Below are 19,185 nucleotides of genomic sequence, written 5' to 3' on the forward strand. Positions count from 1 at the left end.
CTTATATAGGCAAATATCAGTAGAAGATAATTGAGGATTACATGCAAGATCTCTGTTAGTTGATCTTATTTTAGTTTGTCTTATTTTCCAGGCTTTGGGGGAGATGCCATTGTCTTTCGTGTTACTACTTCGTGCTCTTGCTCTTCGTTCTTCTTTCTCTTTATCGCGTGATTACTCTTCGCCTAATTTCTTCTTCTTCGTGTTGGTGGTAATCTTAGCTGAAGCGAAGTTGCGGTTTTGTTCTGTGTGATATTTCGCCCCTACATGTGGGATATAAAAGCACAAGTTCATAAATGCCTTCGTCTATAACAATTTGGACATCTCATGTTATTCCACAAAAGTATATGAACTATAAAAATAAAACTTTCTGGATATTTGTTATTATAAATTAATACTTCAGTAGCTGATGATGGTATTGAGGGTGACATTGAATGGGATATGAGTTGAAAGTTTACATACCTTAATAAGAGAGTCTAATATTGCCTGAAAATTTGAAGTTACTGGATACATATCTGCACTCGGTAGCAAACCCGACATGATATCAACTAGGGGATTGACAACTCATCCTCACACCTTCGTCCCTGAATTAAATCAATTCGATTACAACACCTTTTTTTGATTTTCATACCACCATTAACAACTATCACACTAAACAAGCAACTTTAATTACACAACAAACACAGGCTTCACAGATAATCTATAAGGATATAACCGAAGAAATGCAACGCCCACAACAAACTAGCAGGAACTTTCATTTAAATGCCTATTTTGCATCCTAAACTATAGATTGCATTTCATAACGACTTAGGGATAAGGAAAGAAAGGATCCCAAATACAGTGGATATGATCGTAAGTGTAAGAAGTAGAGTGGCTGCGAGGACCGAGACAATTGCCCACGGAGTATTGAAATACTCACGCTTCAAAGTTGCTTTCCAATAATGTCGGCGCTTCTTATAATACTTGTTTATGTCCCTGATATGTGTAGAATAGTAATCACCACCGGCAGACATCCCAATGCATAACTTGTTAAAGATGTCAGAAACGTCTTCATCGCAACCTAACATATTAGTTATTATTCCTTTTCTACGAAGAACATGGACATCATCCGCAGAGATTATGAGAAAATCCATAAAGCTAGCGTATGAACTCATAAAGTATCTACCGCTGTATATTTGCTCACAAGCGATGAGATTTCTGAACAATTGATCAGTTCCATCGTAGACGTATAATGGAGGAATTTCCAAAATACCTATACTATTTAATATCCAAAAAACTTCCTTCTGTACACCCCTTCTTGAACCTGACTCCTGCACGCCTTAGCTCTGTCGCACTTGGTATAAAATCCGATGATGTATCTGAAAGATTTCCCCTTTCCTCGTAAGCAATAAAACTACGTTTTAGCTTCGTGATTTGAGTGTTCATGAAAACTTTTCAATGATGAATATCGCGTAATTGTGAACTTGACTACCTTGTTGTGTTTTACCTCCGTAAGATTCTTTACTATTCTCCATGAGGATGGTGAGGATGAAGAGCATGGTGACTTATATACGGCCAAGTTTGTATGAGCAGGAGGTTGGATTAGTTTAATAAGGAAATCGATTAAATGCTCCGCGTGTTCACATTGACACGGATGCGCTTCAAGAAGCGTCATTCCATCTGTTGGCAAGCTATGCCGCAAAATTTTGGTGAAGGAAATAAGAATAACCTTCTTAAGGGGCATAAGCCTTGACTCTTCTGCACCGAAAATTATGTTAGACAAGCATTGAAGGACAAACAATGGAATTTGGTTTTCAAGAAGTAACATATCCTGTTCGACCGTTGCCAAGAGCCATTCATTACCATCTAAAGGATCATCTGCAACGTAACTCCCAGAAATGGATCTCATTAACATCCCAATAACGAACAACCCATCAATTACCATCATTTCTACAAATTCTGTACTGTTGAGGTCCACCGGTTCTGAATAACACTCACGAATTTTTCTTTCCATCTCTCCAATAGAGGAAACACACTCCTCTACTGTTCTGAATCATGCTTCTGTTGCAACTAGCTTTCCCGATGAGTCCAACTTAATTGTGCGAGTTTCTTCTTCTTCTTCTTCTTGTTCCTCTTCTTCTTTTTCTTCTTTAATCTCTTGAACTGATCGCACATACCACTTCAATTTTTTCCCTCGAGCTCTGATGGTAAGTAATTTGTGTGCATACAAAACTTCAAATCTTCCTTTGCTTTTAATCTTTGGTTTGTTCGGTGATAAGGACCAATTGAGATGGCCTCAGGCAAGTATGCACTAGGCTCTGTCATTTTGTGAAACTTTTCAGGAACTCTATGAATAGAACAGCCTCCTGAAATACGTGAATGGGGTGCACTAATTTCAAGCTTTTTCTTGATAGAATTAGCAATCAGTTTTTCCATTTCAATTGAAATGGATCCTTCACCGTCCCCAATCATCTTTGAAGGCATGGTACCCAAATCCGTGCTATGGATATAAATTAGGACTTTCGAACTGTCGTTTACACAACCAAAAGGTAAAATAATGATCAACCAGAGAGTTTGGGAGAACCTTTGGAATGTGTTGTCCTTTGATTGCCAAACCTTTGTATACATATAATCAAAGCAGGTGAAAGCCGTCATAGTCGTTAAGATGGTTAACGAGTTAGAACAGGATTGCCACGGGTATTCGGATATGCATTGACAGACCATTTGGGGATTGCAGAAAAATTAGGATGCTGAACTCCTGAAAATCTTATAGTACGTATTGTCTCTCTTTTTTTTGATTGATTGTACGTATTATTTTTCTATCAGAAAAAGATGTTATCTTGTATGGTTGCGTATAGATGTGCACATGGAGATGTATAAAAACCATGCTATTACATTTCTTCATTGTTTAGTTATATTTATACGTACACATGTGCACATGCAGCTCTATAGCTATAACGATATATGTTCTTACGGAAATCTCCATTCACGTTATGCAAAAATGTTATCATACTGTTTGGTAAGGTTTAAAAAACAGATGGTGACATCTAAAGTTGGGTCATGGGAGTGACACCTAAAACTGGGAGGAGAATAGGGAGACTCCGAACAATCTCGATGATGTCAATGATTGATCTTCTCCTCCTGGTGAATGAACCTGCAAAGATAAATAAGAGACCCCGAAGCATAGGAAGTGGTCGGCAAAATGGGCCGGTGGAAATGGGCTGACGGACTGGTAGATGTTTCTGGCTTCCGAAGCTAGACTGGCAGCAGTTGCACAAAGTGAAAACTACCGTTTGTCAGATTTTTTTTATTGTGAAACCAACGTCCAAAAATCTCAAGACGCACATCCATTTTAAAGGAAGAATTATTTTCGGACCCAAAATTATTGAAATTAAGTTTTATCGTGAGATTTTATATGTTCATCGTACTCTTTTTCTTTCTTCTTCTTCTCTCTTTCTCCTCCATCTCCAGGAATAAAGTTCTAACATATTCCTTCAATTACATCCGGCATACCCTTACTGGAAACAAGTGCAATAAATATTATGGAGACTGTGAAAATGACCAGACTATCTTTATCGAAAATAAGTAAAGGAAATATTACACATTTTGAAAAACGACCATATTACCCTTACTGTGAAAATGACCATATTACCCTTACTAGAAATAAGTGCAATAAACATCATGGAGATTATGAAAATGACTAAATTACCCTTACTAGAAATAAATGCAATAAATATCATGGAGACTATGAAAATGACCAAACTACCCTTATCAAGAATAAGTAAAGTAAAATATTACATACTATGAAAATGACTATTTTACCCTTACTGGAAATAAGTGTAACAAATATTCTGGAGATTATGAAAATGACTAGACTACCCTTATCAAAAATAAGTAAAGTAAATATTACAGATTGTGAAAAGGACCATATTACCCTTATTGGAAATAAATGCAATAGATATGGAGAGTATGAAAATGACCAAACTACCCTTATCAGAAAAAAGTAAAGTAAATATTACATACCGAAAATGACCATATTACCCTTACTGGAAATAAGTGCAATAAATATCATGGAGACTATGAAAATTACCAAACTACCCTTATCAAAAATAAGTAAAGTAAATATTACAGACTATGAAAATGATCATATTACCCTTATTGGAAATTAGTGCAATAAATATTATTGAGGGTGTGAAAATGACTAGAATACCCTTATTAAAAATAAATAAGTTAATATTTCAGACCGTGAAAATGACCATATATTACCCTTACTAGAAATTAATGCAATAAACATCATGGAGAATATAAAATGACCGAACTGCCCTTATCAAAAGTCAAGTAAATATGATAGCCTGTGAAAATGACCATTTTACCCTTACTGAAAATAATGTTAATGAATGTTATGGAGACTGTGAAAATGACCAAACTACCCTTATCGGAAATAAGTAAAGTAAATATTGCAAACTATGAAAATGACCATATTACCCTTAATGGAAGTTAGTGCAATAAATATTATGGAGAATGTGAAAATGACCATACTATCCTTATCGGAAATAAGTAAAATAAATATTACAAACTATGAATATGATCATAGTACCCTTAATGGAAATTAGTGCAATACTGTGAAAATGACCAAACTACCCGTATTAAAAATAAGTAAAGTTAATATTTCAGACTGTGAAAATGACCATATTACCCTTACTAGAAATTATTGCAACAAATATCATGGAGACTTTAAAATGACTGAACTGCCGTTATCAAAAATAAGTAAAGTAAATATTGTAGTCTATGAAAATGACTATTTTACCTTAGTGGAAATAAGTGCAGTAACTGTTATGGAGACTTTGAAAATGACCAGACTACCCTTATCGGAAATAAATAAAGTAAATATTACAACTATGAAAATGACCATATTACCCTTAATGGAAATTAGTGCAATAAATATTATGGAGATTGTGAAAATGACTAGACCATCCTTATCGTAAATAAGTAAATATAATATTACAGATTGTGAAAATGATTATATCACCCTTAATTGAAATTAGTGCAATAAATATTATGGAGATTGTGAAAATGACTAGACTGTCCTTATCGTAAATAAGTAAATTAAATATTACAGATTGTGAAAATGATCATATTACCTTTATTGGAAATAAGTGCAGTAAATATTATGGAGGCAATGACCATTGCTGTAAGGGTAAAATGGTCATTTGCACAGTCTATAATATTTACTTAACTTATTTCCGATAAAAGTAGTCTGGTCATTTTCTTTGTCACCATGATATTTATTGCACTAATTTCTAGTAAAGGTAATTTGGTCATTTTCATTGTCAGTGATATTTATTTTACTTATTTCCGATAAGTGTAGTCTGGTCATTTTCACAGTCTCCATAAAATTTATTGCACTTTTTTCCCCTAAGGGTAAAATGGTCATTTTCACAGAATGTAATATTCACTTTACTCATGTTCGAAAAGGGTGGTCTGGTCATTTTCACAGTCTCCATAATATTTATTGCACTTATTTCCAATAAGGGTAGTTTGGTCATTTCAACAGTCTCCATAACATTTATTGCACTTATTTACCCTAAGGGTATAATGGTCATTTTAGCAGACTGTAATATTTACTTTACTCATATATGATAAGGGTCGTCTGGTCATTTTCACAGTCTCCATAATATTTATTGCACTTATTTCCAGTAAGGGTAGTATGGTCATTTTCGCTGTCTGTAATATTCACTTTACTTATTTCCAATAAGGATAGTCAGGTTATTTTGACAGTCTACATAATATTTATTGCACTTATTTCCAATAAGAGTAAAATAGTCATTTTCACAATCTGTAATATTTACTTTACTTATTTTTGATAAGGGTAGTCTGGTCATTTTCACAGTCTCCATAATATTTATTTCATTAATTCCCAATAAGGGTAGTATAGTCATTTTCACCGTCTGTGTGATATTTATTGCACTTATTTCCAATAAGGATAGTTTGGTCATTTTGACAGTCTCCATAATATTTATTGCATTTACTTCAAGTAAGGGTAAAATAGTCATTTTCACCGTCTCTGTGATATTTGTTGACTCATATCTAGTAAGGGTAATATGGTCATTTTCAGAATCTGTAATATTTATTTCACTTATTTCCGATAAGGGTAGTATGGTCATTTTCATTATCTCCATGTTATTTATTGCACTAATTTCTAGTAAGGGTAACATGGTCATTTTCACTGTTTGTGCTATTTACTTTACTTATTTCTGATAAGGGTAATATGGTCATTTCGTCTGATATAGTTCGTCTTCAGTTCATCCGAACGAGAAACTCAGGTTTAACTCTAGTAATCTGATATATTTCGTCTTCAGTTCATCCGAACGAGAAACTCAGTTCTAACTCTAGTAATCTTTGAACTTGTGATGTTTGAATCTGATATATTTCGTCTTCAATTCATCCGAACGAGAAACTTAGGTCTAACTCTAGCAATCTCTGAACCTGTGATGTTCGAATCTGATATATTTCGTCTTTAGTTCATCCGAACGAGAAACTCAGGTCTAACTCTAGTAATCTTTGAACATGTGATGTTCGAATCTGATATATTTCGTCTTCAGTTCATCCGAACGAGAAAATCATGTTTAACTCTAGCAATCTTTGAACCTGTGATGTCCGAATCTGATATATTTCGTTTTCAGTTCATCCGAACGAGAAACGCAGGTCTAACTCTAGCAATCTTTGAACCTGTGATGTTCGAATCTGATATATTTCGTCATCAGTTCATCCGAACGAGAAACTTAGGTCTAACTCTAGTAATCTTCGAACCTGTGATAAGTGCATAATTCATATAATTTTAGTATCCATTCCATACTTGTTTTAGATATTATTCTGGCATGTATTCGTATTATTACTCTTGTTTTCTCTCATTTTCTTCTAATAGGTGAATCATCCAAAAAGGAGCTACAAAGTGCTGAAAAGAGCTAGAAAGAGAAGTATTCCAAGTATCCAAGTGCCAAAGTCCAAGAGAAGTGGAAGATATGCGACGAAAAGGAGAAAAACACACATAATCAAGAGACGGGCCAAAGACTGATCTTAACTCATTCAAAATAAGGATTTCTCGTCACCTTCTTGAAGAGAATTGAAAGATAAAAAGAATGCAAAAAGAATGAGGTCATTCCGGGTTCGGATGAAGAAGTTATGGTCAAAACAGTTTTATCAAATACCGAAGACAATGATGTCCGCGAACTGGGTTCGCATACCTAATTCCGAAAATTTCTGCTGGATTTTGAAGTTTGCGGACTGGGTTCGCGAACTTAGCAAGTGGAAAACGTGTATTAACACCTTGGAAAGCCTAAGGGAACGTTTGGATTCGTTATTTCGGGTCGGGTTCTTGAACCGAACTAAATACTTGAAGAGCAAGCAATGTAAACCTATAAAAAGGTATTAGGTTATGTAAGATCATAATCGAATCTCATATCACAAGTTTTACATCAAAAACCTTGGGTTTACCTCTTTAGGGGGAAACCACCATTATTCATCTTCTTTGTAATATGAATAGCTAAATCCTTTGTTGGTTAAGGATGAATTCAATGTTCCAAGAGTGAAGCTTTATTAATAATACAAATCCATCGAGAGTTTTAATCATCATCGTTTGTTTTCACTATATCTAGGGTTTATGATTGATTTATTAGATCGTTTGGAGTGCACGCTAGATTAATCTATTGATCATTTTATTGCTAGTAATGGGTTAGGATATCCGTGTAATTGTTGAATAACCCTTACACAAGTAGAGAACATGAGACCTCGCAGAGGGATTCTGTGGAGCAATCATGTGTGAAGACAACACTAGTAAGTGAATCTTGCGCTAAGAGTCTAACTTCTAGGATCAATCTAAGTTCGCATAGCTTAAAGCATCCGATTGGGTAACACCTTGAGTGCGCTAATACTTGGTGTTTCAGTTGGATAGAATTTGATATGCGAGCGCTTCGGTATCAAGTTACACAAGGAGCTTTGTGGATAACACTGCTCTAGCTGTTATTCTACGGTTGGTGATGAATGGTTCTTAAGAACAATAGATAAGTATTCTAATCCTGTTAACGCTTGGTAACGGCGAAGGATTCCTTAATCATCTCTTTTTTTTATTTAAAATATCTTACAACCAAACTCCCTCTTTTGTTATTTACTTTATCTTGCTGATCAAATAACCTATCAATTACACAGCTCTCTGTGAGAACGATCTCTTACTACCGCTATATTACCAGTTAATTAATGGGAAATATATTTATTATTTGTCTTACGACAGCCCAAACAACCTGTGATTTTCCAAGCTGATATATTTCGTTTTAAGTTCATTCGAACGAGAAACTCAGTTCTAACTCTAGCAATATTCGAACCTGTGATGTTTCAATCTGATATATTCTGTCTTCAGTTCATCCGAACGAGAAACTCAGGTCTAACTCTAGTAATCTTTGGACCTGGGATGTTCAATTCTGATATATTTCATCTTCAATTCATATGAATCAGAAACTCAGGTCCAACTCTAGTAATCTTCGAACCTGGGATGTTCAAATATGATATATTTCATCTTCGGTTCACCCGAATGAGAAACTCAAGTCTAACTCTAGTAATCTTTGGGCCTGTGATGTTAAACTCTGTTATATTTCATCTCCAGTTCATCCGAACGAGAAACTCAGGTCTAACTCTAGTAATATTTGGACATGAGATGTTCAATTCTGATATATTTCGTCTCCAGTTCATCCGAACGAGAAACTCAGGTCTAACTCTAGTAATCTTTGAACCTGTGATGTTTAGATCTGATATATTTTATCTTCAGTTCATCCGAACGAGAAACTCAGGTCTAACTCTAGTAATATTTCAACCTGTGATGTCCAAATCTGATATATTTTATCTTGTGTTCATCCGAACGAGAAACTCAGGTCTAATTCAAGTAATCTTACAACCGGTGATGTTCAAATCTGATATATTTCATCTCCAGTTCATCCGAACGAGAAACTCAGGTCTAACTCTAGTAATCTTTGAACCAGTGATGTTCAGATCTGATATATTTTATCTTCTTTTCATCCGAACGAGAAACTCTGGTCTAACTCTAGTAATCTTTCAACCTGTGATGTTCAAATCTAATATATTTCTTCTTTAATTCATCCAAACGAGAAACTCTGGTCTAACTCTAGTAATCTTTGGATCTGGGATGTTCAATTTTGATATATTTCATCTTCAGATCATCCGAAACAGAAACTCAGGTCTAACTCTAGTAATTATATTTGAACTCGAGATGTTCAATTATGATATATTTCATCTTTAGTTCATCCGAACGAGAAACTCAGGTATAACTTTAATAATCTTTGGACCTGTGATGTTCAATTCTGATATATTTCATTTCCAGTTCATCCGAATTAGAAACTAAGGTCTAACTCTAATAATCTTAGGACCTGTGATGTTCAATTATGATATATTTCGTCTCCATTTCATCCGAATCAGAAACTCAGGTCTAACTCTAGTAATCTTTGAACTCGTGATGTGTTCAATTCTGATATATTTTATCTTTCGTTCATCCAAACGAAAAACTCAGGTCTAACTCTAGTAATATTTGGACCTGTGATGTTCAATTCTGTTATATATATTTCGTCTTCAGTTCATCCGATTGAGAAACTCAGGTCTAATTCTAGTAATCTCCGAACCTGGGATGTTCAATTCTGATATATTTCATCTTCAGTTTATCCGAATCAGAAACTCAGGTCTAACTATAGTAATCTCCGAACATGGGATGTTCAATTCTATTATATTTCTTCTTCAGTTATTCCGAATCAGAAACTCAAGTCTAACTCTAGTAATCTTCGAACCTAGGATGTTCAATTCTGATATATTTCATCTTCAGTTCATCTGAATCAGAAACTCAGGTCTAACTCTAGTAATATTCGAACCTGGGATGTTCAAATCTGATATATTTCGTCTTCAGTTCACCCGAATGAGAAACTCAGGTCTAACTCTAGTAATCTTTGGACCTGTGATGTTCAATTCTGTTATATTTCGTCTCCAGTTCATCCGAACGAGAAACTCAGGTCTAACTCTAGTAATATTTGGACATGAGATGTTCAATTCTGATATATTTCGTCTCTAGTTCATCCGAACGAGAAACTCAGGTCTAACTCTAGTAATCTTTGAACCTGTGATGTTCAGATCTGATATATTTTATCTTCAGTTCATCCGAACGAGAAACTCAAGTCTAACTCTAGTAATGTTTCAACCTGTGATGTTCAAATCTGATATATTTTATCTTGTGTTTATCCGAACGAGAAACTCAGGTCTTATTCTAGTAATCTTTCAACCTGTGATGTTCAAATCTGAAATATTTTATCTTGTGTTTATCCGAACGAGAAACTCAGGTCTTATTCTAGTAATCTTTCAACCTGTGATGTTCAAATCTGATATATTTCGTCTCCAGTTCATCCGAACGAGAAACTCAGGTCTAACTCTAGTAATCTTTGAACCTGTGATATTCAGATCTGATATATTTTATCTTCTGTTCATCCGAACGAGAAACTCAGGTCTAATTCTAGTAATCTTTCAACCTGTGATGTTCAATTCCAATATATTTCGTCTTCAGTTCATCCAAACGAGAAATTGAGATGATAAAATATGTTATTCTACATATTCGGTTCCTCGGAATGGTTTGCGTACCAGGTATGGATACCACACCGGTTTCGAAACCAACAGTTCCTTTACTGTATGCATACTTGGTATGCAAACCATTTCTAGATCAGAGCAACAAATTTTTTTATGGTATTCATACTATATATGCATACCAAAAAGTTGTTGTCGACGTATACCCATGCTGGTATGTGTACTGGCTACACGTAAGACGGCTCCAGATCTATAATATTGTTTCCCATTATGTGAACCGGTATGCATACTGTCCAGTATCTAGATTTACAATATTTTTATATTTTTTCCCATTATGTTAAAATCTGTTATTCTACATTTCGGTTCATCGGAATGGGAAACTCGGATTTATCTCAAGTAAAATGTCATTTATTTCATTATAGTTCATCGAAATTTATCAAGAGTTAGATAAAATTAGCTCTTCGTATCCACTGATCCAAAAAAAACTTGTATAAAGTCTAAAAATGCCCCAAAGATTTACAAAACCCTATGAACCATTAGATTATCTTCTCTTAACACGTGGCTCATCATCTGATATTCGTCCACCAATCAAATATGGGCCAGAGATGATATTTGTTCAACCTCGGTACACTGAAATTAAATGTTAGGACGTGTGAAAAACACATGCCTGAAATCAGTACCCTACATTTTTCTAATCTTGTGTGTGGACGCTAGAGATGAAATATCTAACATGGACCTTATCCATATTAAAGCAAAGAGAGAGAAATCACCCCTCATTCTCTCCCCCATCACCTTTTTCTGTTCTCTCTTTCTCCTCCTTCCACTACCTCAAACGAGAGAAATTTTTCTCATCAATCTTAGTTTGTCTCCGACGAACAATTTTTCTCATCTTCACCTCTACCTCCACCTACACCTCCTTAGTTTTCTCAATCAACATTTTTTCAATTTTTTCTCTGTAAAAAAAAATAATTAAAACTAGGGTTTTCATTAATCTCTTCATCAACACTTGATTTCTATTTTTTTTTCTCCGAATCTGGTGTAAATTATATGAAATATCGAGCATTGGGTATAAATCTAGGTCTAATTTTATTCTTATAGTGTTGAAAATCTAGGATTTCTTTGGTTTCGACTCTAGGGTTTATCCCTTATTTTTCTTGTGATTTTTTTTTGGTACTGGAGAGATTGAATTAATGGAGGAAATAGGTGGATCCTCTCTGCCTTCATCAAGATCAGCAGGTAAAGATAGGGTTTTTAATTATGTTTTCCATGAATATAAATTAATCTCTCTTTTGATTTGTTTTTAGTTCCTTTTGTATGAGTTTGGGTTTACATTAAATCAGGATTAGCTATACATATAAGTGTGTATTTTGAAGTTCTGTAATTTTCTGGTTACATGAATAAAACGGAATTTTTGCAATTTTGTAGGCTTGTCTTGGCTGGTTTTGCGAGATTTTCTGCTGAAATTGTTTTTTAATGGTGTATGCATTTGGTTTTTGTTAATGTGTTTTCTTTTCATTGAGAGGTTTGAAATGAATCTCTCTATTTTCAGAACATTTACTTTTTAATTTTGAAGGGTACATTGTTTTTATATGCTGTGTGGCCGGTATAGAATGGAAACCAGAGATTCACTATATATGTGCATATTGTGTTTAATGGTGACTCACTTTTCAGGTCAACAAAGTGGAGCTTCCACAGAACATGAAGATTGTCGCTATGCAGACCGACAGTCCCAATGTGATAAACTAAGCATTTCTATGGTATATACTTCGATCCTTCCTCTCTATATATTTTTTTCTTCTGATTCCTCAATTACAAACCAAATGTTTTGATTACAGCGTTGTTGATCGAGTATTCTTTGCTGAAGTTAACGAATGCACATTTTTATTATATTTCTGCAGGTAGATGCTGCGTAACTACTGGAAAGGGTTTGGTTTGGAGAATGTAAGTATACCTTGGTCCTTGATGATTAAATTACAGTGGTTTATGTACTAGTACATCTGTGCACAATTCAAATATGTCTTTATTTTATCCAGGTTAACATAAAAACACGAAGGGGTTTTGTTCCGGTTGATGAGCGAATGCGAGTAATTGATAAGGATGGCAAGGTTGGAACTATGTTTACTAAAATATACATAAAAGGTGTTAGTTAATAAAGCTGTAAATGCATCTTTTCGTTCTCGTTTTAAAGTTTCTTAACATGTATAATTTAGCAGTAGTCAAAGATGTCAGTGCTTCATTTTAGGTAACTAATGGAACTCTTTTTTCTTTTCTTGTGTGTTGTGGGCTTGCATTTCAAACTTGCACTAACAAAAAGCAGGTTTTTAAGCAACTTGATTTTTCTGTTATGCAGCGCCAAGAAACATGCCACCTATTATGCTCCTATCAAATCAAATGAAAGTCTGATTTTCCATGTTGGTTTTCACCAGTTTGTTGCTAGGTGATATCCGTTCAACTAAATAGAAAATGTAGTTCGTTTAAAGATTTCGATACCTAAGTTATAATAAAACTTATACCCGCACATGGTTTGATTGTTTAACTATAAGTGTTGTTGATGTTATGTTTTAAATCCATTTTGTTTGAATTTCTTGCAGCTGGATTTAAAGTTTGTACATAAACTCTTAAGGTATGGTGTTATGGACCTCCATACGAGTGGAAACTGGAAAGTCTTCTGGGTAAGAATCTCATTTGGTGAAATTTATGGTTTCTCTGTGAAGGCTTCTATTAATTCTACGTGTTAATTGCTTGGTAAGTTTGATCCTCTGCTAGCATTTGCAAGCAGTTTACACTGTTTCCTTTTACTAAAAATAGCATAAGGAGTAGAAAGTAAGTGGAAGGAAAATAAATTAAAGTTCCGAAACCTGTAGTTGGCAGTAATGGTAATGAGTCTTAAACTAGTGTTCAGAGATGGATTATTTTGGGAGTTTATATATTAAATTTCAAAGCATGATTCAAGTATTGGTTCTTGTAAGATCATGTGATCTGTACACCCGCAGATTTGGAAGTCTTAGAAATGAGTGCTCTTGTATTTGTGGTGGAAACCTTGTTACATATATACTTATGCTGTTAAGAAAAGTTTTTTTTTTCTCTTAAACTCACTTCATTTCTGTGTTAGGATAAACCAAGGGGTATTTTTCCTTGACCATAAACTTATGGAACCATAGGATTGGTGACTCAATACTTCAGTTCGGTTGATGTTCATGTTATTCTTAAAATTGTGCGCCTCCATTTATACTACTTTAAGTCTCAGTGTTTTTAGTCCTTGTTGTCTTTTTGAAATCTCGTGTCATTTGTCTTTCTACAACATGCAGGTACACCGCTGAATGCGAAGACAAAGTACAGATTGTGGGAGACGATCTCTTGGTCACTAGCCCAAAGGCATGGAACATCCCAGAATCTAGAAGATTACTGACAGCCAAACAAGAGAGAAACAGAAAAAGCTAATGTAAAACAGTTTCCCAATTATGAATAACTTGGCTACTATCAACACCCTTGAATGTATCCGTATCGTAACTCCAAAGAACTAGAGATTTCCTAACCAAAACTATGACTTCTTCCACATCTTTTGGCCTACCACCAAAGACTATAATTTCGTTCATTCCACACGTTCCAAAAAATTGCGAAGTGCAGAATATTCCAAACTTGCTTGCACTTGCCAAAAAAGATGTTATTATCCCAAGCTTCAAGTAATTGCAGTATCAGAGCACTGGTATCAGATTCTAGGGTTGTGGGTATGAGAAGTTAAGTTGAAGAAGATGACGAGTTTAAGTTCAATTAAAGTACCAGTGTTTGAAGGTAAAAACTTTGAACATTGGAGGTTGCAGATGGAGAATATTTTTACATATCAAGAAGTATGGGATATTGTGAGAGATGGTTATGTAGAACCACCAGAAGGAGCTGTAGTTGAAGGAGCTGCGCAAACTCTATTAACTGAAAACAAAAAGAAAAATTCTAAAGCTACATATATTCTTCATCAAGGAGTTCATGAATCTCTCATGGACAGAGTTATTTATATTAAGAAAGCAAAAGCAGCATGGGATGGTTTGGTTAGCTACTACACAGGGTCTGACAAGGTCAAAAAGGTTAGATTGCAAACCCTAAAGACAAAGTATGAACTATTGCAGATGGAAAGTACTGAAACAATATCAGATTTTTTCTCAAAGACTTTGAATCTTGTCAATGAGATGAAAGTTAATGGTGATACTGTAGAAGATTCAAAAGTTGTTGAAAAGATATTAAAGTTTGCCAGAGAAATTTGAATCAAAGGTGACTGCTATAGAGGAATGCAACACAGTTGCAACTATGACTTTTAATGAGTTATTGGGCTCATTAAAATCCTATGAACAAAGATTGCTAGAGAAGACAGTTGCTGCAAAACAAGTTGAAGAAGCACTTCAAAGTCAAGTTAGCTGGAGAAACAACCAAGGAAAACCTAATGCTGGAAGGTTTCAATGAAGATATAACAATGGGGAAAGATCTAATACTAGAGGTTATAAAGGAAGAAAACCTGTTGATAGATCAAAAGTTCAGTGTTTTAACTGTGGAGATTTTGGGCATTTTGCTACAGAGTGTCCAACACCTAGAAAGACTTCTGAAAATAGTTATAAATCAAATTTCAAACCTAATATTGCTTAAAGTCAAGAAGAAAAAGAAGCAGAAGAGCAAAAGGCTGAAAACATGTTACTAGCATGTCATATGTGTGGAAGAACAACCTCAACTGAAGTGGTATTTGGATACAGATTGTAGCAATCATATGTGTGGCAGAAAAGATTTATTTGACAGACTAGATGAGTTTGTAAGATTCACAGTGAAGTTTGGTAACAGTTCAACAATTCTAGTTATGGGAAAAGGAAGAATTGGAATTGTTCTTAAGAATGATTCAAAAGAATATATCATGGATGTATTTTAAGTAGCAGGATTACATCAAAACTTGCTGAGTATAGGACAACTATCTAAAAGAGGATACTCTAACTACAACATAACACAGATTTTTCAATGAAAAATAGCGTCACTAATATTTGATTTTGCGTCACAAATATATTCTTGTGACGTTTTTCAGTTGTCGATCAATGCGTTATAAAAACAGGTGTTGCAAATAATCTGTCTGACGCCAAAAGCGTCACTTATGCCGAGGGGCTTTCCTAACACAATTTTTCATCGCAATTACGTTTTTCATGCGTCACATAAGATATTTTTAATTTAATTATAAATATTTATTTATTGCAATTTTTCTTTTTTACAATTATTATAAATAATACTCCATACGTATTTTTAGGGGTGACAATATTCAGCCAATTTGTTGTTGGGAAGACAAACAAATGTGTGCGGCATTAACATAAGTTGCACATGAATAAATAAAAATTGTATTATTTCCAGATGAAAAAATTACACAATTCAACCAAAAAAAAAGAACTTTTAAAAATAAATATTATATAACCAAAATTCATAAATTTTAGATTTAGATTGATTTCTTCCGTCAATAGAGCGTTTTGGCTTTTGGTGTTATTTGAGTTGCAGAAGTTGACTCTTGGAAAACGATCAACCATCTTTTTCCTTCTCTAAAGATTAGTCGCCTTGCTTACCTGGAAATCCCATGTACACAAATCAAAATTTTGGATTAGAAGAAATTCACAATTGAATCAGAATAACGAACTGAATTCCAAGAGAAATTTGATATTTGAAAAATGTAATCGAAAATCCAAAAACAGAATTACAAAAAAAGTGGTCATGAAAGTCTGCAAAAACGAAGGAAAAAAATCCATGAAAATCAATCACATAAAAAAAATTAACCAACAGATGTAATTATTCCAAGGTTTAGATTGTTAAATCCGTAATTCTAAGATCAACAAAAAAAGAAGAAGTAATAATCGAAATTGTCATATAAAAGCGAAACCGTAAGACTGTAATGATTTCGATAAATCTAAATTAAAAAAAATATAACGATGAATACCTATTTGAATATCCAAATCCTTATATAGAAAGAAGTTCCGGTAGAAATTCAAACCATCAAAAACAATTGACTACTGAACAGTAAGCGAAATCAGGAACCACTTAATAACTCCATACAACTTTTGGAAATGAATCTCCAATTTTATCCACAACCCTCTCAATTCCCACATTAGAATGCAAAATTTGTTTATAATAATTAATTTATGCCATCACTATATCAGTAGTACCACTTTATCACAGAGAGTTTTAGAGAGGTGGGGAGTGGTAGAAAGATACAGAGAGGTAGACGGCTTATTTTGATAATGTAGTTTAGAACAAGGAAGAGAGAAGAAGGCGATGGCTTAACAATTAGGGTTGCTCGCGTATGTGTATATGGCAACACTTGGTGGGCGGTTAATTTTTTTTTTTCTTTTAACATCATAAGTTTGGTGTGCAATTATATTTTGACCAAGTAATCAGGTAACGTATTAATTTTTCCTGCCACTTATGAGGTAATTATTTATTTTTAATTTAAACATTCTTTTTAATTTTTTCTCACACTTAAAGATGTTGATAAACATCATTTATTTATTTTTAAAATTTATTTAATTTTTATTTTTATTTGCGATGCTAGCAATGCTGTTGCAGATAACAATGTTTACACTATCCCACGCCTCCAATTGCTCTCCTAACTCACCTAATTTACCAATTTTTCACACGTTAGGGTTTTGAGAAAAACGTGTATAAAAATGGGAAATTAGGTGGCTAGATAGGTTGTAATGATGGTAGTGGAGATGGGTTATGGTGTTTGGTTGATTTGAGAGGAGATGGTGGTGGTTGAGGTGGTGGTTGAGCGGGGCAGTGGAGTTGGTGGCGCTGGACATGGAGTTGCAGAAGAGAAGAAGGGGGAAGAAGAAAGAGAAGGTCGATGGGATTAGGGGTTAGGGTAGTGTTTGGTTGATGGGTATAGGTATTAGGTGTTTGGGTGTTGAGCGGATGCATCAAGTCTCGAAGATTCACAAAGCTGGGCCGTGGGATGCGGAAATGATAGATCGATCTAACGGCTACAAGTGAAGAGGCTGGTATCGACCGTCGGATGCTTGATACAACGAAACTGACGGCTCAAGATGGAGTTAGGTGCTGTAGTGTTAGACAGGATCTTCAAACTTTGATGTACTGGCGATGCTGCGACCATAGGATGCTGAGATGATCCAATCTGACGGCTAGAAAGGGAAACGGGTATGGATATAGGAAATGGATTTGGGGAGGGTTTTGGGCCTTGGGTATCCCAAGCCCATATCTTCTTTAAGAACAATTCTTCCTCTTCAAGCCCACTTCTAGCCTTTTGGTCTCGTGCACAACATTCTTCGAGGCTTCCTTGTGTAATTCCTCCCGGCTTTTCACCACTTTTATGCTATTTTCGCTCCGCAATTCATCCAAACTTTATTTGGTACCTAAAAATGCAAAATTAATTAATAAAAATATTTATTCTTGAAAACAATGAAAATACAGAATATGGGTTAAAATGGAGAATTAGAGCACAAAAGATGAGTTAAATGCCAACAAAAAGATATATAAATATGCACTTTTTAGGACTCATCAAATACCCCCAAACCTGAATTTTACTTGTCCTCAAGTAAAACAAAACTAAGGAAATCCTACCTATACCACTGTCGCTGGTCTCTCGAATGCATTTAGCCTTTTAAACCACTAAGTGTCCCTAGTGGACGAGTGAAGTCTCGTGAAGGTTTGCTTAGAACGTACCTACAAAGTTCTAGGTCAAAATATAAGCTCATATTCCATCAAATGTGACATGTGCAAGACAGTAGAAGCTCACAACAAAATGGAGATGTCAATCTAGCTATCAAAGGCACAATCCTAGCACTGATAACACAAAAAGACATGTGATAAGAGTGTAAAGTGTATCTACACATGTGTCTAGAATGACCTGAAGTTATGACTACTAATCACCAAGAGATAGTTTTTAGGCTAAGAACCGAATTCTAAGCCAAGCTAGCTGTCCGGCTTTACGAGAATTGTGAATGTTCACCCAATGAGTTGGTGATATTTCAGTTTACCCGCGTTATACATCGATGGTTGCACCCTCCTTGCTTATTACAAGACTATTTACAACAAAAAGATGACTCTGTACATGACTCTTATTTACATTGATTACTCTCTTTTATTTTTGGAACAAGAGAGAACTATTGTCTTTAACATGACAAAACATGGAATAAATAAATACTTGATTGATTTGATTTTTTTTTTTTTTTTTTTTTTGAAAAAATAACTTTGATCTTTACAACATAGTGACACTTTTGATACATGAACAAAAAAGAAAAACATAATTACATGACTCTAAGCAAGAGGTGGCCCTTATCGAATGCATCCGGTCAAATTCTATGGTTGCTTTTCTTAACGTATCCTCCAACTTCTACCCCAGCCAACCAAAGAATCAAGATGTGAGAACTGTATCTTTGGCAAGTTCCTCTTTGTTGTGCCAAATGCATTTTGAAACGCGAAATTCCCGCAGACACTTCTTTTTCACAAAAATTACACTTCAAATTTTTACCATCACTCATTACAGTACAATATGCATGAAAAACATCTCGTTTTGCAGATGTTGATCCTTCCATTATATTCTGTAAGTAGGAAATT

The 19,185-nt window shown here is 34.6% G+C and overlaps 1 protein-coding gene and 2 long non-coding RNA genes across 11 annotated transcripts; 1 reads left to right on the forward strand and 2 right to left on the reverse strand.

Moving 5' to 3' along the window:
* Window positions 1-794: 794 nt before the first annotated feature.
* Window positions 795-1,990, reverse strand: LOC113328728 (UPF0481 protein At3g47200-like). Its single transcript, XM_026575747.1, has 3 exons — window positions 1,484-1,990; window positions 1,301-1,401; window positions 795-1,194 (listed from the first exon to the last, which is right to left on the reverse strand). The coding sequence occupies exons 1-3, from the start codon at window positions 1,988-1,990 to the stop codon at window positions 795-797; spliced, it is 1,008 nt and encodes a 335-aa protein (XP_026431532.1).
* A 9,377-nt stretch (window positions 1,991-11,367) lies between these two features.
* Window positions 11,368-15,635, forward strand: LOC113328914. Of its 9 annotated transcripts, none has more exons than XR_003349616.1 (7): window positions 11,368-11,838; window positions 12,274-12,359; window positions 12,501-12,543; window positions 12,636-12,844; window positions 12,953-13,039; window positions 13,194-13,274; window positions 13,911-15,224. It is a non-coding gene; the product is annotated as an uncharacterized LOC113328914 (long non-coding RNA). The 9 variants fall into 9 exon arrangements; XR_003349618.1 differs by having other exon boundaries at window positions 12,636-12,741; XR_003349614.1 differs by having other exon boundaries at window positions 12,636-12,707.
* A 311-nt stretch (window positions 15,636-15,946) lies between these two features.
* LOC113328695 lies at window positions 15,947-16,913 on the reverse strand. Its single transcript, XR_003349528.1, has 2 exons — window positions 16,550-16,913; window positions 15,947-16,181 (listed from the first exon to the last, which is right to left on the reverse strand). It is a non-coding gene; the product is annotated as an uncharacterized LOC113328695 (long non-coding RNA).
* Between the last annotated feature and the right edge of the window lie 2,272 nt (window positions 16,914-19,185).

This window comes from Papaver somniferum, unplaced genomic scaffold (assembly GCF_003573695.1).
Source record: "Papaver somniferum cultivar HN1 unplaced genomic scaffold, ASM357369v1 unplaced-scaffold_114, whole genome shotgun sequence".
NCBI lineage: Eukaryota > Viridiplantae > Streptophyta > Magnoliopsida > Ranunculales > Papaveraceae > Papaver > Papaver somniferum.

Bases quoted from the DNA above. Each gene is read 5' to 3' on its own strand.
- LOC113328728 (XM_026575747.1), bottom strand. From the start codon at position 1,990: ATGGAAAGAAAAATTCGTGAGTGTTATTCAGAACCGGTGGACCTCAAC. The intron at 1,402-1,483 runs GTAAAACACAAC...CAAATCACGAAG, and splicing joins TAGTAAAGAATCTTACGGAG to CTAAAACGTAGTTTTATTGC. The intron at 1,195-1,300 runs GTTCAAGAAGGG...TCAATTGTTCAG, and splicing joins CTAAGGCGTGCAGGAGTCAG to AAATCTCATCGCTTGTGAGC.